General features: G+C 56.2%; 7 protein-coding genes across 7 annotated transcripts; 6 read left to right on the top strand and 1 right to left on the bottom strand.

Annotated features, from left to right (window-relative positions):
• Nucleotides 1–163: 163 nt before the first annotated feature.
• IE81DRAFT_223649 (hypothetical protein) lies at nucleotides 164–7,681 on the top strand. Its single transcript, XM_025511068.1, has 7 exons — nucleotides 164–353; nucleotides 442–598; nucleotides 689–4,537; nucleotides 4,615–6,520; nucleotides 6,593–7,194; nucleotides 7,267–7,325; nucleotides 7,412–7,681. Exons 1-7 carry the CDS (start codon nucleotides 346–348, stop codon nucleotides 7,425–7,427), a joined length of 6,597 nt encoding a protein of 2,198 aa, XP_025372119.1. The 5' UTR covers nucleotides 164–345; the 3' UTR covers nucleotides 7,428–7,681.
• Nucleotides 7,682–8,106: 425 nt separating this feature from the next.
• IE81DRAFT_320544 (hypothetical protein) lies at nucleotides 8,107–9,624 on the top strand. Its single transcript, XM_025513064.1, has 2 exons — nucleotides 8,107–8,577; nucleotides 8,716–9,624. Exons 1-2 carry the CDS (start codon nucleotides 8,406–8,408, stop codon nucleotides 9,135–9,137), a joined length of 594 nt encoding a protein of 197 aa, XP_025372118.1. The 5' UTR covers nucleotides 8,107–8,405; the 3' UTR covers nucleotides 9,138–9,624.
• Nucleotides 9,625–10,200: 576 nt separating this feature from the next.
• On the top strand, nucleotides 10,201–12,024 carry IE81DRAFT_345028 (hypothetical protein; the record flags this gene model as incomplete). The annotated part of the gene is made up of 2 exons (XM_025515871.1): nucleotides 10,201–10,937; nucleotides 11,076–12,024. 2 exons carry the CDS (start codon nucleotides 10,201–10,203, stop codon nucleotides 12,022–12,024), a joined length of 1,686 nt encoding a protein of 561 aa, XP_025372117.1.
• A 232-nt stretch (nucleotides 12,025–12,256) lies between these two features.
• Nucleotides 12,257–13,036, top strand: IE81DRAFT_223611 (hypothetical protein). The gene has a single exon (XM_025511066.1). It carries the CDS (start codon nucleotides 12,490–12,492, stop codon nucleotides 12,985–12,987), a length of 498 nt encoding a protein of 165 aa, XP_025372116.1. The 5' UTR covers nucleotides 12,257–12,489; the 3' UTR covers nucleotides 12,988–13,036.
• On the top strand, nucleotides 12,849–15,871 carry IE81DRAFT_223644 (hypothetical protein). Its single transcript, XM_025511067.1, has 3 exons — nucleotides 12,849–12,912; nucleotides 12,988–13,530; nucleotides 13,625–15,871. The coding sequence occupies exons 2-3, from the start codon at nucleotides 13,005–13,007 to the stop codon at nucleotides 15,814–15,816; spliced, it is 2,718 nt and encodes a 905-aa protein (XP_025372115.1). The 5' UTR covers nucleotides 12,849–12,912; nucleotides 12,988–13,004; the 3' UTR covers nucleotides 15,817–15,871.
• Nucleotides 15,646–18,289, bottom strand: IE81DRAFT_364351 (putative HAS1-helicase associated with Set1p). Its single transcript, XM_025516853.1, has 3 exons — nucleotides 17,366–18,289; nucleotides 16,584–17,206; nucleotides 15,646–16,497 (listed from the first exon to the last, which is right to left on the bottom strand). The coding sequence occupies exons 1-3, from the start codon at nucleotides 18,114–18,116 to the stop codon at nucleotides 16,036–16,038; spliced, it is 1,836 nt and encodes a 611-aa protein (XP_025372114.1). The 5' UTR covers nucleotides 18,117–18,289; the 3' UTR covers nucleotides 15,646–16,035.
• Nucleotides 18,290–19,420: 1,131 nt separating this feature from the next.
• On the top strand, nucleotides 19,421–21,746 carry IE81DRAFT_320540 (hypothetical protein). The gene is made up of 4 exons (XM_025513063.1): nucleotides 19,421–19,687; nucleotides 19,755–20,072; nucleotides 20,159–20,668; nucleotides 20,769–21,746. The coding sequence occupies exons 1-4, from the start codon at nucleotides 19,646–19,648 to the stop codon at nucleotides 21,468–21,470; spliced, it is 1,572 nt and encodes a 523-aa protein (XP_025372113.1). The 5' UTR covers nucleotides 19,421–19,645; the 3' UTR covers nucleotides 21,471–21,746.
• The last annotated feature ends 1,251 nt before the right edge of the window (nucleotides 21,747–22,997 follow it).

Here is a 22,997-nt window from a genome sequence, read left to right as displayed (position 1 = left end):
GACTGCTTAGGTGCCTTGTAACTTCGTCGCTACAGCCGCGATGAAGCTCTTCCGCCCGCGTGAATGTGAATGCGCCGGCTTCGAAACGAGCGTGGAGAAGAACGTGGGTGCTAGTCACGAGTCACGACTTTCGAGTGCTGCTGTGCACTGTGCATCTGATCGCCTTTGAACGACCAATCTTGGGATCGCAACTCTTCACGAGTCCCGACCCTGCCATCACTATTCAGGATCATTCGACTCAACGGATTGATCTTGTCCTAGTGACATTGCTCGCTGCATCAACGCAGCTGGCTTGACCGCCTCCTCCATCATCTTGAACGATTTTGAAGCCACGCTCTTGCAAACATGGACAGGTGAGCCGGCAAGCGCGGCTGACCAGGAAGCCTCGTCGACGACCGTGAAGGAAGGCTGACCCTTGGCTGCCAACTCTTGGTCCTGTAGCCTCGATCTGCCCACTCACCAGCTCATCCTGGATGAGCTGGCCCTCAATCTCGCTGACCATGTGTCGGCTGGAAAGCTCGACCCATCCGAGCCTGCCACCGTCTTCTTTGCGAATGCGAGCAGCTCCAAGAGCAAGACCAGCTCGGGCATTCATCTGGTAAGTTCAAAGAGGGACTGGAAGAAGCTACACTTGTCAACCCACTTCTCACCCCCTCGTGCGACGTTTGCTCTGTTTCGCGGTCTTTAGAGCGCCTCCGCTGCTCGCACTCAGATCAGTCTGGCCCTATTCGCTTCATCGATCTCCTCGGCATCGCTCTCCACTACGCATACGGTGGATGAGGCGACGGATGAGCACCTGTCTCCAGTTCTCGAAGAGCTGGTCAAGCACGCCAAGGCGCTGTCATCGGTCAACATTGAGGAAGGCATGAACCTCATCGACTGGCCTTTGCCCGATCAGCTCGCATTCGCCCTCACCTCTGCCCTGCTTAATATTGCGCGCAACGCGCCCCAGCATCGCCAGTCAGCCCTGGACGCTGTGCTTGTCCTTGCTGAGAATCTGGCAGTGGGCTTGAGCGCATCGTCTGGCTCGACCCACGCGGTCGCTACACGTCTCGTACCCGCGTTCCATGGGTTCTATAGAGCGCTCGCCAGCGTGCCCTTCTCGTGGAGCATCGCCGAGTTCGCTCGACTTGCAGTCGCTTTGACGCCCATCACCACCGCAACTGGCAGCACTAAGCGCCTCAACGATGCCCTTCTGACCCTTCCAGAGCAAAGCGCAGCTCGCGCTCAGGCTGATCGTGCTACGCGACGCAAGCCCAAGAAGCCAACAGTCCGTCCTCGCGAGGATGATGATGACGACGCACGCAGCGTCGGTTCGGTCGACACGTTCTTTTCCGGTGACGAAAGTCTCGATGCGGACAACGAGCCAGTGACTGGTGGCTTCAGCCTCGAGAGCGATGATGGCGAGCACATCGACTATCGCAACTCGTTGCTCGCCCACTATCGCCGTCTGGGCCGTCCCCTCTCTGGACACTTGGTACTGTGCGGCGCCATCGAAGCGCTGAGCTGTGTCTTGGCACAATGTCTGGCCACGCATGCAAGTCCGCCCATCTCAAGCTTCGCAGACTATCAGAAGCAAGGCCTGGATCAACAGAGCATCGACCCTGCTCGTGCGGTAAGAGCGGACCGCTTCGATCTCGTCGGCGACCAGCCAAGCGCTGCCCGTCATGCCGGCGAACATGTTGGAGATGCCACAGCTAAAGCCTGGGCCGCTTTGATGCGCTTCCCGGTCAAAGACCCCCGCAAGGAGCCGCAGCAACCCCAGGCTGCCAATGGCCAGTCTCAGCAGAACGGTGCGGGCTCCGGCTTCCTGTCCTCGCTGCCACTCGTGGGCAGCAACAGCAATACGGCCGCCTTTGGCAACGGCGATGCAGCTGGCCCCACCACAGCTAGCGTCTCGCAAGGCGTACTGGCTGCTTTGCGATTCGGCAGTCGCGTGTACCATGACCTGCAGCGCTTCATTGAGTCGGAGGGAGCTAAGCGCGGTGAGCTTTTCATCGACGTCTATGCACTCGAAATCCTTTCCGAGGCTCTCAAGCTCGGCGCACTGGCTTCCATCGCCCAGACACGTATCTCTCACGCAAGCGTTGACTCGCACACGCTGGTGCGCGTGCGCACCCTGTTGAGCGAGGGTGCCGTAGTCTACGAGCCCGTCGTGCAGAGCGCCGCGCTGCAATCAGTAGCAGCTCTTGTTCGCAACTACCCCAACCTCGGACTGGCCATGACCACGCAGCTGCGCCGTTTCGTGACCAGCCCTTTAGCTATGTTCGAATTGGACGAAGCGAGCGTCGCGGCGGGCAACGCTTCCATCGTCTCTCCTCATATCGACACCTCCTCCCCCTCTCTCGGCGTTGTCACCAATCCGGTGCTGGCAAGCGCTGCGAAGTGCTTGGCCATCTGTGTCACCTCTTCGCAGAACGACGATCTGCTCATCAGTACCATGTACACCTTGCTCAACTATCTCGGCAAAGATAGCGCGACTGGCGGTTTCGCTGCAGGCGGTGCCGCAGGCAGCGCTGTCTCAGTCCGAAGCGGAATCAGCAGAGCCGTCACCGGACGCGACTTTGGAAGCACCATTGGTGGCCAAGCGGGGCAAGCCGGCGCTCGCACCACTGCTCAGAAGCGTCTCATCAACAGTTCGACGATCGCTATTGTCAGTCGCCTGGCCCTCGAGGTCAACAAGCCGGACGTCACTGCTCTGACGATCAGCATGCTGCTTCAAAGGTTACGCACTGCCGATGAGGTCGCCGAGGGCGCCATCTTGGCTCAACTCGTTCCGCTTGCGTTGGCAGGACCCAAGTCTAGCTATCTCGACGTCGTGCGCGCTTTCAGTCATGCTAGTCGCAGCGCCGTGACGGGTGGCGCGGACCGCCGTGCAAGCTCCGACATCCTTGCTGCTCAACTTCGCTTGGCTCGTGCTCTCGATCGTCTGCAAGAAGACGCGGAGACGCCCAGCGAAGGCACGAAGCCAGATGCGGACGAAGATTCGGACGCGGAGCGCACGGCTGGCCGCAAAGAGCTTTACCTTGTCGAGCTACTTCAATTGTACGCAGAAAAGGGCATGCAGCTGCAAACTAGCGTGGGAAGTGGCAAAGCCAGCAAAGAGGAGACGTCTGAGCTCACAGCGGACTTGGCCGCGCTCCTTCCTGTCATTGCTGCTGTTCTGGAGCACGATGACCTGCGCCCTCACGAGCACCCAACGCCGGAGCTCGTCTCTCACTTCCGCAACCTCTGGTTCTTGAGCGTCATCTTCGGAGTGGCCACTCCTGGCGAGCAGCCTGCACTGACAGGGGCTTCGCGCTCTTCTCGAACGCTTCGTACAGGAGTACTTGCCCATGCGCTAGGAGATCCGAGCCCTGTCGCTGAAGCTTTGGGAACCATCAGTCTCAAAACCCCAGCTCTTGTCCCCGAGACTTCGCACAACTATGTCGAGTCGGACTTGGAGTTTAACAGCGTTCTCAAGCGTGACTTCAGTTCTGCTGCCCTCGACAAGCAGCGCAAGAATCTGTCGGCGCTGATACCAAGTCATGCTAGCGAAGTGAGCAAGCTTGCCTTCCCTCAGGTGACCTTCCTTAACACCATCTACAGCTTGGAGTGCACCAGAAGCGCTATGGGCCATCCGACCATGATCTTGTGGTATTTCATCAACGCTGGATTGAACGCGAGCAGTTTGGCTAAGCCGATGGAGGGTATCGCCGATCAAGTCATCAACTCTTTCATCAAGGACCTCTCGCAGCAGGTCAGCGAGCACAAGGTTCAGCCTCGTGTTTCGGAAGAAGTGAAGCGCCTTTTCGTGGCAAGCTGCCATCGCGTGGAGAAGGTTCGCAGCGTCTCGCGCCGCTTCCTGGACCGCCTCGTCCCGAGCTACCCTAGCTTGCTGTGCGACCAAGACGTCGTCGTGGCGATGCTCGAGATCCTTACCCTGCTGCGCCAAGGCTGCGAAGGACAGTGGCGAGACGAATACGCACCTATCTATCACTTCCGCTCGGAGCGGGCGGGTCTTAGCTTTGACCTCACAGACTCCTATCCTCAGCGAGAAGAGATACTCTCCTCTTTCTTGCAGCGCACACGCTCCTATCTTCAATTGCTCCTGGCTCGCGCACCTGTTGAGCTGCAAAGCATCCTCAATCGTTACCTGAGCACATTTGACGACAACGAATTGCCAGGCTATTCTGAAATGGGGAAAAGCATCGCGCTCGACTTCTCTCGTGCCATGCCCACATCTGGCCCACAAGACGCCTTCTTGCCGACGCTGGGTGGCTGGCGCGCAGACGCCTCCAGCAGCTTCGTCGGCGAGCTCAGTGCCAAGTCTACTTACCTGGGCGAGATGACTGGAGTGCACCTTGCGCTCACAAAGGGCTTAGTCGAGCTGCAGAAAGACCCCAGCAGCAATTTCTCGCAAGATAGCTTGGCTGAGGTCAAGCGCCAGCTCACTACTCTTCAAGCAAGCTTGGTGGAAGGCGCCCCGCCTCCTCCTTTTGCCGAGATCCGTCGACTTCTGTACCGCTCGGCTGCTCTCGCGGTCGCTCTGCCCCACGTGAGCAACTGTAGTAGAGATGGTCGCACCGCATTTGAACCTCACATTGACGTTTCTCTGGCTTTTTCACCACGCAGGCGGACTTTGACATTCTGCACTTCATCGTTGCTATTCCCCTGCGCGTCTTCACGCCGGCGGCGGTCACCACTGCCAGCCATGTGTGGACCTGGATCATCGGCGAGCGTCCCGAGCTGGAGACAAAGGTGATGGTCGAAGCTTCGATTGGATGGGCTGCCACAATCAAGTCCCGTCGAGGTTTATTCTCCAACGCGCTCGACGCCGAGCACCCGCTGCTCAAGAAGACGGAAATGAGCGCATTCGATCGCAAGGAGGTGCAGCGCGAGCGGGAGCGCGCCACGAAGCTCTTCGCGCCACATCTGACGCTGATCAGACTGATGTCTAGCCGCTTCCAGGCCTTCCGATACCGCGATGCCGCAATGGTCTTGACGCTTGTCCGCCTGTTGCAGCGTTCCGCTCAAGCGGCGGACCATATGAGCACCCACGCTCTGTCTCGCGAAGTCAGATTCGCTCTCCTGGTCTTCGGCTTCCGCGTCATTCAGGAAAGTCGCTTGGATGGCTTGGTGGAATACCAGCTCCGCGATGCCTTGTACCGCATCGCTTTCAGCTGGTTCGCCCTGTCTCCTCAGTGGATCTTTGGCAGCAGCCGCATGCAGGTAGCAGCCGAGATCGCCTTGATGCGCGAGCTGCTTCAAATATTGGCGGCGGACAAGCAGCGCTCCACCTTCGTAGTGACCTCTTTCCCGCCCGCTATGGAGGGGGTTCGTCTGCCGGGCAATTTGACGGCAAGCGATGCGAAGCGCGCTATGGACGACAAGCGGGTCCTTCTGCAGCTCTTGGTCGAGGATGAGCTCGGTCGTGCTGTAGTCTGGAACAACCCCCTCAAGGAGTCGAGTCGAGACCCAGACTTTGCTGGAGAGCTTGGAGCAAGCATGACCGATTCGAAGTGGGCCTCGATGGTACGCCTCGCATGGCGCATCAACCCGCACGTCGCCGTGCAGATGGCCATCCGCATCCACTCGCCTTCTGTCGAGAAGGAGGCTGGACGTCTCGTTCGCGCACAGCCTCACAAGGTCGTTCGCTCCCGCGAAGCATTAAACCTGCTCATCGAGGATCACCTTCAATTGGCACAGTCAGAATCAGCAGACCTCAAGTGGCTGCTGTACTGGGCGCCGGTCACTCCCGTCGAGCTTGTCAACCTGTTCCAGCCTGTCTATGGCAACAATGGCTTGCTGCTGCAGTACGCTATGCGAGCACTCGAACAACATCCCGTCTCGCTCACCTTCTTCTATGTGCCACAGATCGTGCAAGCATTGCGTGACGATGCGTACGGATATGTCGAGCACTTCATCTTCCAGACCTCCAAGATTTCTCAATTGTTCTGTCACCAGATCATCTGGAACATGAAGGCAAACTCGTACAAGGACGACAATGGTGAGGTACCCGACCCGATGAAGCCTACTTTGGACCGTATGGTGGATTTGATTGTTGCGGCGCTTTCCGGCGAAGCACGCTCGTTCTACAATCGCGAATTTGGCTTTTTCAACGAGGTTACCGGCATCTCGGGCAAGCTCAAGCCTTATATCAAGAAGAGCAAAGCCGAGAAGAAAGGAAAGATTGACGAAGAGGTCGCTAAAATTGAAGTTGATCCGGGTGTCTACTTGCCCTCAAACCCCGACGGTGTTGTGGTCGACATTGCTCGCAAGTCCGGCCGTCCTCTTCAATCACATGCGAAGGCGCCGTTCATGCTCACCTTCAAGGTTCATCGAGACGTGACAGAGTCTCAACAGGACGAAGAGGTCGCACCTGGTGCTGCATCTGCTGCCAACGTGACCGGAGGCAAGACGACTGGCGTAGATGTCTGGCAGATGGCCATCTTCAAGGTCGGAGACGATTGTCGTCAGGACGTGCTCGCACTACAGTGTGTTGCCCAGTTGAAGAACATCTTTGCAAGCGCTGGCCTTGGTGAGCGGACCGGCGGGCGCTTATCTGCTGCAAGCCGTTGCTAACGATAACTGCCGCATCTACATCCCTCAGATTTGTACCTCAACCCTTATCGCGTCACTGCCACGGGGCCAGGTATGGGTGTGATCGACGTCGTGCCCAACGCTACCAGTCGTGATGAGATGGGTCGAGCTCAAGTCAATGAACTCAGCGCTTTCTTCATTCAGCGATACGGTAACCGCGACTCGATCGCCTTCCAGCAAGCTCGTCAGAATTTCGTGTCTTCGATGGCGGCGTACAGTCTAATGTGTCACATTCTCAACGTCAAGGATCGTCACAATGGAAACATCATGGTCGACGGTGACGGTCACATTGTTCACATCGACTACGGCTTTTTGCTCGACTCGGGACCAGGTGGCATGCAATTCGAGCCGCAATTCAAGCTAACGAACGAATTCGTCAACCTGATGGGCGAAGAAGGCCTCAAGACATTCAGCTCCATGTTTGTCCGCGGCTTCTTGGCGCTCAGGTCATACGCCGAGCCCCTCATCGACATGTGCACGCTGATGGCTGGTGCCGATCTAGGATGCTACAAAGGAAACCCTACTCAGGCTCTCGCGCGCCTTCGCCAGCGTTTCGCTCTGCACCTCAATGAGCGTGCGGCTGCCGAGTACGCTATCGAGCTGATCAACGAGGTGAGTAGCAAGCCTAGTCAGAGCGATGCAGTGACCTCTTGACTCACTCGCTGTTATCCGCTACGGACGCAGGTCAAGGGTTCCATCCGTAGCAGAGCCTACGACGAGTTGCAGCGCGTCACGAACCAAATGTGAGTCATCGGCCGAGTCAAGGCCGCTGTGATCTCTATTGCGTACAAAGCGGCTCACAGCAACACTTTCTTGTTCCTCGACGCAGTCCGTACGCCAAGTAAGATTCCTTTGGGATGCTGCATCTGCTTTGCCCATCGCCAGCAACTTTCCACACTCTTTTCGCTGGGCTGTCTCGTCGCAGTCTGTCATGCTGCTGGGTATCTTTCCGCCACTCCGCTCCCTGCCCACTTTATTGCTCGATCGCTGTTGCCACTCTGCCTGCCCGCTGGCTTCTCAACCTGCCGCCGACGAATGGAACGTGATGTCTCCTCTTTGCGTCCATGCTTCCGCACAAAGTGTGCGACATTTGGCGGTGCCGGCGACATCATCGCTCTGCGGGGATAGTCAAAGAGTGCGTTGCGGTTGTGCCGCTTAACACCGAATGTGGCGGCCTGGTCTCGGCGATGATGCCTTGCATGAGAGAAAGGATCGGTGCTTGCCAACGAGCGATCCGCTGCTTCGGCATATGTTAAAATGACACGCAAGCCATGCGTGGATGTCGAGAGGGCCCAAGAAGAGGATGGAAAAAGCTCACTTTTGAGGGAGAGATTCACAATTGGTGATAGCAAATGGGCGAGCTGTCATTGGTGCACGGCAGGCTACTTGACTATCATCTCCGCTGCACCCACCGAGTAGTAGCAGCAGCGCGGAGCGAGTTCGCGTTTGCTCGGCGGTCAGCCCCGCCGCATGCATGCAGCACATATGCGGGGAACCTAGCACCTACACACCTCGTAAAGCATCCCAGGCTTATCTCCGGAGGGAGGCCCACAGGAATGCTCGGAGGTTGGTCTTCTGTTCCTAAGCTCGGGATGAACGATTCTCTCTCTCCTCTCTCTCTCACACCACATGGCCTCTCCTATTCGACAGCTACCAACATCTTGATGAGGTTGGTCTTGCGGTATAAAAATCTGCGCACAGCTGCTCCTCATTCACTCCAAGCACCATTCTCCAATCGCATTCATCCCATCACCAGCACCATCAGCACCAGCAGCACCACCACCGCGACGCACGATCGACGCTTTTCAAGACAGGTCACAATCATGCCTTATAATTACAACAGGTTGTACGAAGGCATGGTCCCCTTTCACAATGGGTTCAGACAAAAATTGAGGATGCTGGAGATGGCCACGCCCGGATCGCAAGGTGCGGCCAAGTCCAACGTGTTGAACCTGATCCGATTGGCTCTGAGCTTGTGCGAACATTTGGAGATGCGTGAGTGTAAGAGCGCAGCTTGCGCGAGGCATCAAGCTGAAGGAATTAAGACCCGAGCAGAGCTGACATGCATCGTGCATCCGCTTCGGTGTTGCGGGGTGGGGTGGGGTGGGGAAATGCGGATGTGAAACGTGGCAGATCATATGATCGAAGAGAGGCACATCTTTGGACATTTGGCAAGGAGATTGCCTCAGTTTGAGAGTGGCAAGACGCACGAGGCTGAGCATGCGCAGATGCACGCCGCTCTCGAAGAGATGGAAAAGTATCTGCGAGCCAGCTCCAAGAAGCTATCCAGCAGCAAAGGCGCATTGCCACCTCCTGCGCCCATGCCCATTGCGGCATCTGATGGCGAAGCGGCTGGAGACGGAGGGAAGAGGGGAGCGGATGTGGAACGAGCTTGGCCAGAGGATACGTGGAGCGAAAAGAGATTCGCGGAGATGCTGCACAGGTTGAAGACTGTCCTCTTGCCGCACTTGGAGGCGGAGGAGACGAGCTTGAAGGAGGCCAGCATACGCGGCGCTGGATTTACAGAGGATGAATTGCGCAGGATACCCTTGTGAATAAAGTCAACTCATTTCAGGTCAGGTCAGGGCAGGTCAGAGCAGGGCCACGCAGTCAGGCGCTAGTCGGGCAGTCAAGAGCAGCGTGGAGTGAAGTTATTCCATTTCTGCGCGCACACATCCACTCTCGCACCTCTGTTCACGTGTACCGCGACATCATTGCTGTTCGTGATGCTCCAACGTTCCTCCACCTGGGCGAAGCATAAGCACGTCAGTGCAATCCCGTGTCCTGCTGCTGACGTGTTGGAGTCCCTCTCCGTCGCACTACAGTGCACCGCATAACCAGCATTTGCCTCCATTCGAAATCATGTACAATGTCCCGCGGCTTCATGGCACCATTCCTTCGTAGAAGCGTACTTGGAAGGGACAGTTTCCTATAGCACCGCAAAGATATCACATCCATCTCCTCCACCGCAGCTCGTCCTTCTTTGTTGTTATGAAAGACGAACCTTGGCACACTCGTCCCCTGGGGACGGAACGGGCGTGTGGCTGGTGGCTGCGCGTGACGGAGCAAAGCATGAGACGTGATCCGTGTCAGCTGGCTTGTATGCATGCGCAGAGAAGCCTGTGCATGTCCAATGGTGATCCACTTTCCACTGCCGTACTCACAGTTGCTTTTTGATGGAGGAGCAAAAGGGAGAAGTGCGAGTCAGCAGAATGCTCTCCCCATTCGAAGCCCGCACCTGGCAAGCAGCCCGCCTCGCGCGCGCAAGGCTGCGAAAATTTCTGCCCGCAAGTCGAGTGCATCGAGACGCGCACGTGACTGCACAACCACGCGTGGTGACATTTTGATTCGTGATTTGCATGTGACAGCGCGCGCAAGAGGCGGTGCTCGTGCTCAGTCTGATCCAACATGCGGGCGCGGATCCATGCGCACAGACAAGTCCCCCCTTCGGCTCCTTCTTGATCCCCTACAGCAAAGCGCGCGTCATATGGGCTAATCAGGCGACCTGGCTAGATAGACTGGCAAGACTCGCATGGCAGCTTTACCATCTAAAGACCAACTGCCCACCGTAAACAGCTTTGAAGACGCAGCAAGCGGTTCCCACCCTGCACAGCCAACATGGCACCTCCCATCCCTTCCAGCTTTCGTCCGCGCGAAGCGGGAGCGGAGCCTTTGGATGGTGTGCGACCTCGATCCATTGCGCAACTGGCGCAAGTCGCAGCCTCGCCGCCTCACACTGTTCATATCAGCAACGATGTGCCATTGAAGCGGTATGTAGGCGGAGCGGCCAGTCTGGCCAAGCAAGCATCCATCGACGAATCAGAAGGAAGAGTGGAGAGGAGCTTCGTCAACCTGATCAAGTGCGCAAAGTTGCTGTTGGAGCTGATACCTAAACATGCAGAGTATCGAAGTATTGATGCACGTATGCGCAAGAGCATCAGTGAGGATGCTCAGCGAACGTTGGATGACATTTCTAGAGTCAAAATGGCTCTCGCTGGTAGGGAGGAGCAGTGGATGGCAGATCCGGAAGCTTTCGAAGCGCGTGCTAGGAAGGTCAGAAGCGCTGCTTCGCAAGCGCCCAGCAGCTCGGCATTGCAAACACATCAGCAAGAAGTAGCGCACGCGGATAGGACAGCACAAGCCCAGGGAGAGCGCACATCGCAGGCCGCCTCTAAGCCAGACACCCAGGCTCGCGGTGCCTCTGATGGAGGAATTGAATTCCACAAGCCGGAACGAGGCGGATTCGACGTGAGGGATATACTGGGATGGGTAAAGGCGGATCAAACGACCGATTCTAGCCAGGATGCGTACGCGCAGCTGGCCAGACACGTCGATACCAGGCCGCGCACGAGAGAGTGAGTGATCGATGGAAGGACGTGCACTGAGCAGCATCGCCGAGCAGCGGCAATGGAAGAGCTAGCGCATTCGAGCCTTGCAACTGCGGGTGGCTGTGCGCTGATGTCTGCTACCTGTTGGACTTTGCTGTGCGGCAGGCCGGAAGCCCATCGAGCGCAATTGGCATACCCGACGCTACGCCCTTCGCACTCTATTCGGATGGCCAAACATCAGACGAACCAAGGCTTTGCGCCTTCCTCTGACCGAGCCGCCACGTACTTTCAGACTACGCATTCAACAGCAGGCGCTAGCGTCGGTGGTGTGCAGATGCCCTTACCTCGTCCCACGGACGATGCCGATCTAGCTGCGTCGGCGCTCAGAGCAATCGGACTCGGGGGCTCGAGCTCCTCTTCGGCACAGACTGCCATGAGCTACCCAAGCGTTGCAGCTTCAAATCATTCGGCGACTCGGAGATTGCGAGGCGACGAGGTGGAACGTCAGGCCCTCGCACTGGCTTCTAGGCGTGCGCGCGCGCCCAAAACGCACACCGAAGGAGGTGAAGAATTGCGTTCCATCTTTGTGCCTTCCTCTCTGATCAGCCGCTTCGTCTCATTGGCTGAGAGCAACACGACGCGCAACATCGAGACGTGCGGGCTGCTCATGGGCAGATTGTACAACGACGCGTTTACGGTCAGCCATTTAACAATCCCCAAGCAACGAGGAACGACGGATAGCTGCGACACGGAGGATGAAGAGGGAATCTGGGAGTTTCAGATGAAGGAGGATCTGATCAGTATGGGCTGGATCCACACGCATCCTTCTTTTTCGTGCTTCTTATCCAGCAGGGATCTGCACACGCACAGCACCTTCCAAGCGCTCATGCCAGAAGCTGTAGCCATCGTCTGCGCACCCAATGCCGAGCCCAATGTGGGCATCTTTAGGTTGACCGATCCGCCCGGCTTGAAAACCATCATCGCTTGCAGAGCTCCAGCAGAATTTCATCCACACGTATCGAGCGATGGAACGGCCCTCGCCTTGTACACCGACGTCTCGCACGTCATCCTTGAAGAAGGCACTGCTCTCACCGTCACTGATCTCAGACGATGAGAGCGTTCGGCAGCTCTTTGTCACACAGGTGCAAATGGCATCGCAAAGGCTAGCACGAATCGGAACGCTCGCACAGATTATGCATTGCGCTATGCGATGGATCCAGCACCGTTGGCGGCGATGCACGCTAATTGACGCTCTCATCCCCGCGCGCGCACCGTCCTCCGCGGAGGGCAGGCGTGTTTTCGCGCTCGACAGCACGCAAATATGTATCCCCTCGCTCGCTGCGGTCTTCCTTGAAAGTCAAAATGCTCCCATGGTAGTATATCACAAGCATCAAGAAGACTGAAAACCACTTCGTCGGCTAGGGATGCCGAAGATCATGGCAAATTGGAACACAATTACACCGACCCATCACTCGCGCCATCGACCGAGAGCGCGTATATTGTATCTTGGGCTGCGCGCGCCACAACAAAGTCTGGCAATTGTCTTCGCGAAGTGCTTGGTGGTCGGAAGCATCTCGGTATGCCGTATCCAAAACTCACCACTGTTTGGCACTGTATGCTTTCGCTCGATTCTTGTGCCCTCAATTCGCAAGACTTGCCCGAGCGATGCGGCATTGCTACAGAGCCACATCCACGAGAATACGGTCAGGGCGCAGCGATTCAATCGTGTGTGCTGGCAACGCGCGGCAGCCTCGCGGTTGGAGTCAGACTCGAGACTTCTTGGGCGCGGAGCGTGGTCATCGTTCTCTTCTCTCGATCCTTGGCAGCTACAGCGATCAAGCTTCAAAATGCGGTGAGCCATGAGTATCCGCGGTGCAATAAGGTCCACACGCAGCCCCGGAATGCCACGTACACATATAGCTTTTCCAAAGCGCCACCTCGCCAAGACGTTCCTGTTTCAGGTTGCATGAGGACTCGTCAATGCGACTCACAAGTGTATAAGGTACCTATCTCAAACGGCCAGGTGCAACATAGAGCTCTTACGTTGAGCACCCTCACCCTGGATACATGCGCGTAGCTGCTACCATTCACAGGATGTTCCCTGAATTGCATGTTGAGACATCTAAGTCGGGATCGGCTGCCAACGGTTGCTCGATCTCAGGGACAGACGCAACTCCTACGAACAAGACGGCAACGAGAATAGCCGCTTCGTCGCGCGGTGGATCCTCGCCTTCAGAGCGGGGCAACAAAGGTTCATCAAGCGGCCTGCAACCTCTCTTTGCTTCGCCAACCTCCCCGCTAGCAAGCAACTCCTACCCCTCCCCTCGTCCACAATCCTCCACATCCCGCTCTGGATCTGCCCATCCCAAGTCTAGACCGTTGGTGGTCACTTACAGCGCTCTGCGCAATTTTGATCGCGCCCAGTCTGGCGAAATTGGACGCGAGAGCGCTCCTTCTCCTCTCCCATCTGGCCATCGTATCGTCATGGATGGAGGCTCTCTTCCGAGCCAGGCTAACGTTGCCAATAGGAGCGGCCCGAAAATGAGGTACAATGTCGTTGCACGCATCGTCGCGGCCATGGCCATGGTGGTGGGAGCCGTTTGCAATGTCGTTCTTTTCGGTGAGTGGCAGCATCCAAGCACATGGCCAAACAAGAGCAGCGTAGGTGTCACCGAGCCGCATGGAGCTGAAGCTTCCTACGATGGCGCCCGCAGGTCCACATCTGCGACCACTCGTCATCGCAGCTGTGCTCCTTGCGGTGAGCTGTTGTACCTTTGTGATGGAGGTGTTGCCGCGTCGAACTTCCAAGCGAATCATCCAGGCACATTGCTCTACACTCAATTCGCCCATTGGCACCGCAATTGTCTATGCCGCCTTGACGCTACTTATGTGCGACATTCCGCAGCCCAGGCAGCAGGGCGCAGGCCCCGGTGGCCCTCCAGAGTATGTTCCTTATGTTTTGTACTCGGCCACAGCGATCGTCGGTCTCGTCTCTGTGTCTTTTGGGCTGAGTGGGGCATGGAAGGCATGCAAACCTCAACCGCGTCTGTGTCGAGGGATTGGGTCACACCAACAATGCCTTCCATCGACGTTGGAGCAGTGCGACGATTACGACGACGATCCTTCGCTCGTGCACGACCCCCATTATCGACCCGACTTTCTACCGGCTTCTGCTCCCTCCTTTGTCTCGAGACACGGACCGTCCGCCTCTTTTGCTCGTTCCAAAACCTCGGCAAGACCGACGGGTCGGTCGCTGGGAGCGTATGACTCGGAGAAGACGTCGGCTGCAGTGAAAAGCGCCTCGGTGGTCGAGCTGACGCGTGCTCATCGTGGACCGAGCCGACCGCAGACTGCCGAAAGTGGCCGCACGCTCTCAGATTGCTCAAGACACATGGATCCACGCTGGGATGTCGTCGATGCGGGCGCATCAAAGCAGTGTGCAGACCAACGAAATCACCTAGGATCCAACGATTTGAAGTCCGCTCCGGCTGATATTCGCAGCTATGAAGCTTACCCCGACGGTGCAAAACGGCACACGCTTGCTCGTCCCCGCACCGCACCCTCCAAACCGCAGAGCGAAATCATGAGCGGTATGGATGCTGGGCATCAAGTCCTCAAGAGGCGCAGTCAGGAAATCATGGCCAGGACTTCCGTGAGCGATGGCGGCGATGGCAGGTCTCTGCGTTCCGTGACCACGACGCATTCTGCCCACTTTCGAGCGTTGAGCGTAGACAAGGCGCAGCAGGATCATGGCGCTAGCCACGCAGGCACGGAAGAGAATCAAGAGGTCATGCGCAACAGCATCTGTTCGCGACCTGAAGTGGACGCTCGAGATTCAAGAAGCTCCTTTTCTGGCATTGTGCATTCCAGAAACTCGAGCTTCTCGTCGGCCAAGGAAAGTCTTGGTGACAGTCTGCCAAGACTTGCGCAAAACAATGAATCGAAATCGACGTTGGCTTCCATATTCAAGAGGACGAAGCGCGGTTGCGCCGAATCTTGCCAACCACAAGCAGAGACGGAATCAGTCGTCGAGCAGCTCGAAGAGCAAATGCCGTCTAAGACCTCGCCAAATAATGGCGCTTCATCCACCCATACTCACCCTGCCGTCTTGGACTACTTCAAGAGATCTTCAGCGGAGGCGCGACGGAGTCTTCATCAAGCAACACAGGAGACGTCTCTTGATCATAATCTCGAGAAGAGGTCGCAAAGTAGTGTTCGACGAACGGGAAGCCGGCGTAGGGTCGTCGACGTGCCAGGAATCGGCACCATTGAGCTGTCCTCCGACTCCGAATCCGAGCTATCTTCGTACTCTGCCGACAAGGACGATACACTCTTGGCCGTCTCGCGCCGACTGCACAGCGCAGCTCAAGATGCCGAAGGCAATTCCATCGAAGAGATCGAGAACGACGCTTCGACGCTACCTGATTTAGATGAAAGCACAGAGTGTTCCATCAGCGATACAACCAAAAGTCCCACTGGCGCCGAGGTTTCGCAGCAGGGCAAAGGAGGGCAGCCGGCAGAAGGAGATGATCATGCGAGCAACGAGTCTACTCAAGGCCACAAGGCAACACCGTTCAAGCTGTCCATACCCGTTGCAGGGACTGCGGAGGCCGAGGTGCTCATGAGCACCATTTCGCAAGAGATCCAAACAGGTGAAACGTTTGTTCCTTCTCAATCGTCCATTGCATCGATGAGCGTCTCGGGAGAAATCCTGCAACGCCAACGATCCATCTCGAGCGCAAAATACAAATGGCAGTCCAAGACGACTGGCCTTGATGATGAATCTGCCGCTGCCGTGGCCGCAATGAAGAGGCGCAAAGAACTCAAAATTCAAAGAGGCGTAGTCAGAGCTCTGAGCGGCAGACAAAAAGAGCTCGCTCACACCGACGATGAGGATGCGCCGTGATCTTTCTTCGTGCTGCCTCGGCGCTCCTACACTCTTGTTCCAACTGCAAAACGAACACTCTTTGCCCGTCCCGAGCTTTTCGTCGTTCCTCTTGTTTTATATAGATCAAATCAGTAGCGCCAGTGGAAATCTGGGCCAATGAAAAGACGCTCATTTGCTTTGCACATGATCGAAGTCGGTGACACCAAGCAACGCAAACCCATGAAAGATGAAGCATGTCTATCGACTCCACTGGCCGGCCTTCTTCCCACCGTTGCCAAATCGCTGCCTTTTGCTAGTGGACGAAGCCTTCTTGTAGCTCCTCCTATCGCTCTGCTTCTCCCTCGCTCTGCTACCTTGCATCTGCACGTCCTCCTCTTCCGGCGCCAGCGCCCCTTTCGCATCTTGCCCCTCCTCTTCTTGCTCCTCCAACTCCTGATCCTCATCCACATCGATCTCATCTCCCGCTCTCCTCTTCTTGCCTCCAGCACCGCTGGGGGCACCTTTGAGCCCAGCTCCAATGGCCAGATTCACCTTGGGAGGGACGGAAAACCCGAATGCGCGAGCCACTTTGGCAAGGTCCAGCTCGTGAATGTTGAAGATTCTCTTGAGCGAGTATGAGCCGTACGCTTGCAAGTATGACCGGTAGCCGTCACGCGCGGATTGGTTCAGATAGTAATTTTTGGAGATGAGCTTTTCCAACTAAAAGATAGGAGCAAAAAGGCCAGTCTTAAGTTTGTCAGTATGCGCGACCGCATGTTTTCGAGAAGCGCGTGGCATTGACTCACTTGACCCTGAACATTTGCGATCTTGCTAGGGGGGAAGGAATACTCGTTCAGGGGCACCTTTGCCACTTTCAGAAATCGCAAGAAGCCCAGCTCCGACGGCAAGAGGAAGAGCAGACTTTTGCCATCCTTTCCAGCTCTCGCTGTTCGACCGACTCGATGGATGTAGTCCCTCGGATCATCGGGTGGATCGAACTGAATGATCCAGTCCACTTTGGGTATGTCCAGCCCTCTAGCAGCTACATCCGTGCACAGCAGCACTCCTCTGGGAGCATTGCAGAATTCGAAAAAGGTGGACGTTCGCTTTTGCTGCTTCTGCTTGCCATGAAGATCCAGTACAGCGATGTCGATGTAGTTGAGCAGCTCGGCATGGTACTTGACGCTGTTGCAACTGCTCATGAACACGATGATCTTTTTGTCCCGGTGGCGCTTCAGAAAAGTGAAGAGCAGCAGGAAGCGCATGTGAGAGTCGCAGACCACGTAGCCTTGCTCTAACCTCTCCACTGTGGAAGCCCTCAGATCTGCGTGTACATTGATGTAGAGCGGTCCAGGCCTGAGCGATATGCGCGCTAGATCTTGAACTTTGGTCGTCTGCGTCGCAGAAAATAGCATCGTTTGGCGATTTTCTGATTGTGGTATACACAGAAAGCGTGTCAGCGAAGCGGACCTGATGTATGCGCTTTTGCAATGCACCTCTGAGGGCGTGCTTGTCGCTGAGAACCTTTGCGGGTCGTGATGCTCTCATGGCCAGCTCCACTGAATCGAAACGCCTCACCGACACTCACCATTGGGCAACAGCTTGATGATTTGCCTCATTTCATCCTCGAAACCAATCTCCAAAATCCTGTCCGCCTCGTCGATACAAAGCGCCTTGAGGTTCGAGAAGACGAAGCCTTTGGTGTTTTGCAAATGGTCCAGCAATCGCCCAGGGGTAGCGATAATGAGATTGACGCCCTTCATCAGCTTGTCCGCCTCCGCTTTCCTATTTGCCCCACCCATGATGATGCCTATCGTTTGAGAGTATCCGGCAATGCTCATCAACTCCTTTGCTACGCCGAATATCTGCAGAGCCAGCTCCCTGGTGGGGGAAATGACCACTGCGCCCGTGCCATTGCGAGGCTTGAATCGCAGACGAGCGAGCATCTCGATGGAGGGAATGAGAAAAGCCAAAGTCTTGCCGGAGCCTGTCTGAGCTGCACCGAGCACATCTTTGGCTGCCAAGAGTGGAGGAATGCAGCGCGCTTGGACTTCGGTAGGTTTGCTGAGACCCATGGCTGTGAGAGCTTTGAGCGTTTGAGGAGAGAGATCCAAAGAGTCGAAGGATTGTGCGAGGGAGGATGCGGGTGCGGACGCGGACGCGGATGCGGTGCCGATGACTGCGTCATCTACGCCTACAGATTGCCCTTGCGCTTTGGCTTCTGCGAGGGATACGTCGCTGGCCAGCGTCCTTGCCAGCGTTGCCTCTGCACTGTCCAGTGGCGGTGAAGAAGAACCAATGGCGACATTGCGCGAGGTGCTCGCCTGAGACGAAGCCATTGTTGTGTCGAGTGAGCCCGGAGGATGACAACTTCAGCTTTGACTGCAGTGAGCTTGAATGGACGCAGCTGGCCCTCGGCGGTGGGTGTGAAGCCTTTGTAGTGGTTGGATGTTTTGAGGAGGTTTGGTGGATGAAGATGCGCGCACTGGATGAGGCTCGAATGCCTGATGCGTGTAGTCGTGAGTCGCAGTCCTGCTTGCTTGCTTCCTGATGTCTGCAGCATCGCGCATTTTGATTCACATTTCTGTTTGCATGCAATCGAAAAAAATCCCCAGCAAGCTACCTGCACGTGACGCGCCCACCGCCATGCTTGGTCCAAATATTCTCGAGGATTCTTGGTCGTCTCGGCGCGGCGCGGGGTTTGGTGCGTAGAGGAGGCTGTGCAGCAGATGCTCGACCATGCGACCTCGAGGTCACAAGACGCACGTACCGGTACAGTACGTCACGCATGAACGCTCGCTCGCTCGCTCGCTCGCTCGCTCGCTCGCTCGCTCGATCCCTCCCATGGCAGCGCCTGCATGGAGAGCCACCAACCATGCATGGCCTCTTCAGCATGGCTTGCTGCGATGTGGGCTTCAGAGTCGATCAGCCCAAGCGAGAGAGGCGCAGGGTGGCCGTGCTCCAAGGCATGGTGAAGGTGATATGGTGCTCAAAGCTTTCCCGGCCGGCCAGCAGCGCGCCAAGAGCCGCCTAGTTAGCCAGCTCGGCATCGCGACCACGAGGTATGACGAATGCGCTTCTGTGGGGCAGAGCAAAGCAAAGGCGAACCTAGCAACAAATTCATGCCGATCGTACGGCAAAGAGCATCGGGATGCTGCCTGAAGATTACACACGACAAATCTTACGAGCCCTGAAGGCAGGCAAGCAAGCAGCCGCTATCGTCATGCGCATACAATCTGTCACGAGTGAATCAAGTCGCCGGCTGTATCACGACTGACTGTTTGTGATGGATCGCGGAGAGCGCTGCATGCTCATGGCGTTGGATCGTTGCTTCACACCAAAGGAACACTCGTGACCCACTCACGACTGACTCTCACTCAAAGTCTTCGTTCACAGTCGAGTCTCTCATTCGCGACTGCTGCTGTAGATGTCCCAACGCCAAGTCGTGAGTCTCATCATGATGTACAGTCACAAGTATACGCGGCAGCATCGGCGTACCGGCGGTGGCTCGTATGCAACGCGGCGCACCATCTCACATGCACGCACTTGATGGATCAGCAGCTGCATGGGCGCTGCCTCTGCGCGCCGAGATGACGCGTATGCAGCTGCATGATAGCAGACATCCATACTCACGCCTGCATGGCATCACGGCGAGGCCGGCTGAGCGGAGCCATTCACGACTGTACTCCTACCCACGACTGCGTGCGCGACATTTACAGCACCATTCGCAGGCTCTTATGATCTTACCTTTCCACCACCTCCTCCATCACCAGCGTCCCATCTGGAGACGTACGCCTATCGAGCTATTCAATCGCAATCTGAACTCGACATCAGCCACGCATCGCTGGCTATGATCGAGTGCACCAAGATGAAGGGTGCTCTGGACGCTGCCATCGATGGCATCTCCAGGGTAAGTGACAGTCGATCAGGCATTCGATCGACAAATCTGACCCGCGTATATGCTTTGTCTCCCTCAGGCCACTCCTCTACTCATGGCTGCGTTCGTGCTGCTAGCCATTCCACAATCAGCCCGCTACATGGTCAACCTCAAGAGGGCTTTGCACGCTTACGATGACCAGGTCCCAGCTAAATCCGGTTGGACCTTCAAGAAGCTTCAACCCCACATTTTGATCCGCATGCTCGCGGCTTTCTTGGCTCTCGCACCCTTGGCTATGGAGGCTTTCCTCTTTATTACGCCTACACTCGACGCCAAGGCTCATCCAATCGTTCAGCAAGCCCGACTCACGATTCCACCCTTGTTCCTCGCCCTATCCTTTTGGCTCACCATGTTCTCGGTGAGTGCGATCGGTGCTTTCCATTTGACATTGCTCCGTGCTCGCTTGCTGAACGCAAAGTCACTCTTTGGCAACATCCTCGACAGGCTTGCTATAGAGTTGCGGTGCGCAAGGGGTATCTGCGTCGAGCCGTCGGTCGATCTTTGCACACCGATGAGCGTCAAGCAGGTGGTGCTTGCACCGCCGACCTGCTCACTCGCGAACCCAAGTGGCATGCGCGTCGCTTCCTTCTCTGGGCTATCGTCGCTCTCGCGTACGCTTGGATCTACACTCGAATGGTCTATCATGAAATTCTCGATGGACGTCTTACCATGCTTCTCGTCGGCTTGAACGCTTCGACGGTGGCTCTCAACGGGCTCCGTGGACCTCTGGTCTTGCGCCAGCACTCGTCCTTCAGGGGCATGATCATTGTCACGTGGGGCTATTTGGCTGTTTGCTTCTTGCCTGGAATCATTGCTGCCGTGGTGGATTCCTTCAGCGAGGCAAAGACCAAGGCGCCCAAAGCCGAGCCTGCCAGCAGCTCTGGGCAGGATGGATGGATGAAGCCCATCGTAAGCGCTCTCACTACTTGGTCCGATGCTTTCGACAAAGACCTGGTGAGTCAAGTGCTGCGCTCTCTCCGCGTCGCGGATGAGTCATCGTCGCCGTAAAACCGCTGACGCATTGCCATCGGCCTTCCATGGACTCCTTTCACAGCCCATCGCTCAGTTCATGTGCATCATCGCTCCCTTTATCTGGGCCTTTTGTTTGATCATTCCTGCCCAAATGATCCTGCTCGGCGCACGCTTCGACCTGGGAGAACTTACCGTCCCAGATGCAGATGAGGCCGACGCGGCCCTCGTACAATCGACCGTCGTTCGCCGAGAGCGCTTCGAGGCTCAGGCAGCTCTGCGAGCTGAGCGCAACGGTACGCAAAGCGAGACCACGGAGCGCACGGCCTTGCTGGACGAGAAGCTGCCGTTGATGCCCGAGAACAAGATTACGGTGGAGGACCGTCTAGGTCGTATCCCCATCCTGATGGAGAGCATCGCCCTTCCCAACTCCGCCTTTGCTCTTCGCACACTTCCGACTTTCAGATCTGGCTTCCTGGCTCTGCTTATCTGCTGGCTTAGCGGTCTGATCGCTGTGCTCAGCGTCGACGAACTTCCGGCAGCCACTTTTCCATTGTCTTCGACCGGCATGCACAAGGCACTGGAGAGATGGGCCGAAAGCGTGGGTTTCGTAGCAGTCATTTCTATCCTCTCCATCATCGTCGTTCCTGTAGCCATGCTCATCGCTGCCTGGCAGCATGGTCAGGCGAGAGGTGGAGCGAAAGGCCTGTGGAAGTACAGCGAAAAGTGGGAGAAACCGGGATACGTAAGAGCTGACCTGGCCGATGCCCAGGTTGAAGAAGCCTAGACCGCCGGGGAGATGCTCCGAAGGCTTGAGCGCTCGTCAGGATCTCGAACCTGCACGACTTCGCTTCCTTACTTCTCTCATTCGTCCCTCGTCTTCGCCGGCGTGTTTTGTTCATTGTACTACGAAATTTGATTCTACGATTACTCTCCGCCCTCTCCCTCTGTCTTTCTCTTTCACTCTCTCACTCTCTCTCTCACTCTCGCTCTCTCTCGCGTGTACCCATGTACAGCCGCTTGCTCACGACGTAGGTCTCAATATCAAGATACAATCTCTGACCAGTTGCTCTGAGCGGCGTCCAGCGTAAGCTGACCTATAGATGGTGTGGAGGTTGCAAACCTGGCAAACGCTCTTACTTCTGCGGTCCGAGAGCAAAGAGGGATGGAAGGACTTCCTCAATTGGGGCAAAAAGGGATGCTCTTGTGGTTCTTCATCGGTACCCTACAAGCTGCTTATTTGGGCCTTTAAGAACTTCTTCAATTGGAGCAAAAAGGGATGATCTTATGATCTTATGGTTCTTCATCGGTACCCGACAAGCTGTTTATTTAGGCCTTTTATCGAGACTCATGGCTGTGGTTGTGAGGATGGCCTTAGGCCCTTCCCGCTAGTTTATCCCCTCCGGGCGAGTTGTTCTTGGAGAGCCCCTCCAGGCTCGGCTCGGTGGCCATCTGACTCTCGATCCGCCCCCGGCTTATGCCGGCGGCTTCTCTCAACTCTCGACTATCTCGAGCCTCGATCACGGCCCCCGGCTTATGCCGACGGCTCCTCTCGACTCTCGACTACCTGCGGACGCCTCATTCGCAAGACTTATAGGTTTTTAGGCGATGAGGCGGCGCGTCGAACGGCAGACATCCGTGTTCCCGGCGCGCACGCATAATCCTTGTTAAATACGAGACCGAGCTACATATTCACGGAAAATGGGACACGCGCATGTCAGATACCATTCGCGCTGTTGTACATAAATTCTTGATTTTTTGAGCATTTTTCTTGCATTTTTATCGCACTCACGTGATTGCATGCAGGTCAGACGTGCGGTTGACCCTAGGAAGCTGGTCCTCTTGAGCGACGAGATTCGTAAGTGGGAGAGCGGGACTTTTGACCGAGCACTGGTATAGAGGTAATCGTGAGTCTGTGAGCAGTCGTGGATAAATCCTTGCGCCGCTACTTCGATTGTAAAGTCAAGAAGTCATGAGTGAAGTTGAGGTCACGCGAGTCTCATCAAGTCTTGATGAATTTTGAATTCTTGATCATATGAGTTTTGAGTATAGGCTACCTGCGTCACGTGAGAGCGCAAATCTTGATTCACTCATCACTGATTTGGGGCAAAGCGCGCCTCAACATTGCGCGCCTCGCTCTTCCTTCAGCAACCTCAGCATCTCATCTTTCAAAAGCTCTCATTGACAACTCTTCAAGGGAGAGGGAGAAAGAGAGAGAGAGAGAGGGGGGGAGAGAGAGAGAGAGAGAGAGAGAGAGGGAGAGAGAGAGAGAGAGAGAGAGAGAGAGAGAGAGAGAGAGAGAGAGAGAGAGAGA

The sequence above is a fragment of the Ceraceosorus guamensis genome, assembly GCF_003144195.1.
Source record: "Ceraceosorus guamensis strain MCA 4658 unplaced genomic scaffold IE81scaffold_7, whole genome shotgun sequence".
NCBI lineage: Eukaryota > Fungi > Basidiomycota > Exobasidiomycetes > Ceraceosorales > Ceraceosoraceae > Ceraceosorus > Ceraceosorus guamensis.
The sequence above is the reverse complement of the archived record's forward strand: the minus strand, read 5'-3'. Positions and strand labels throughout refer to the sequence as shown.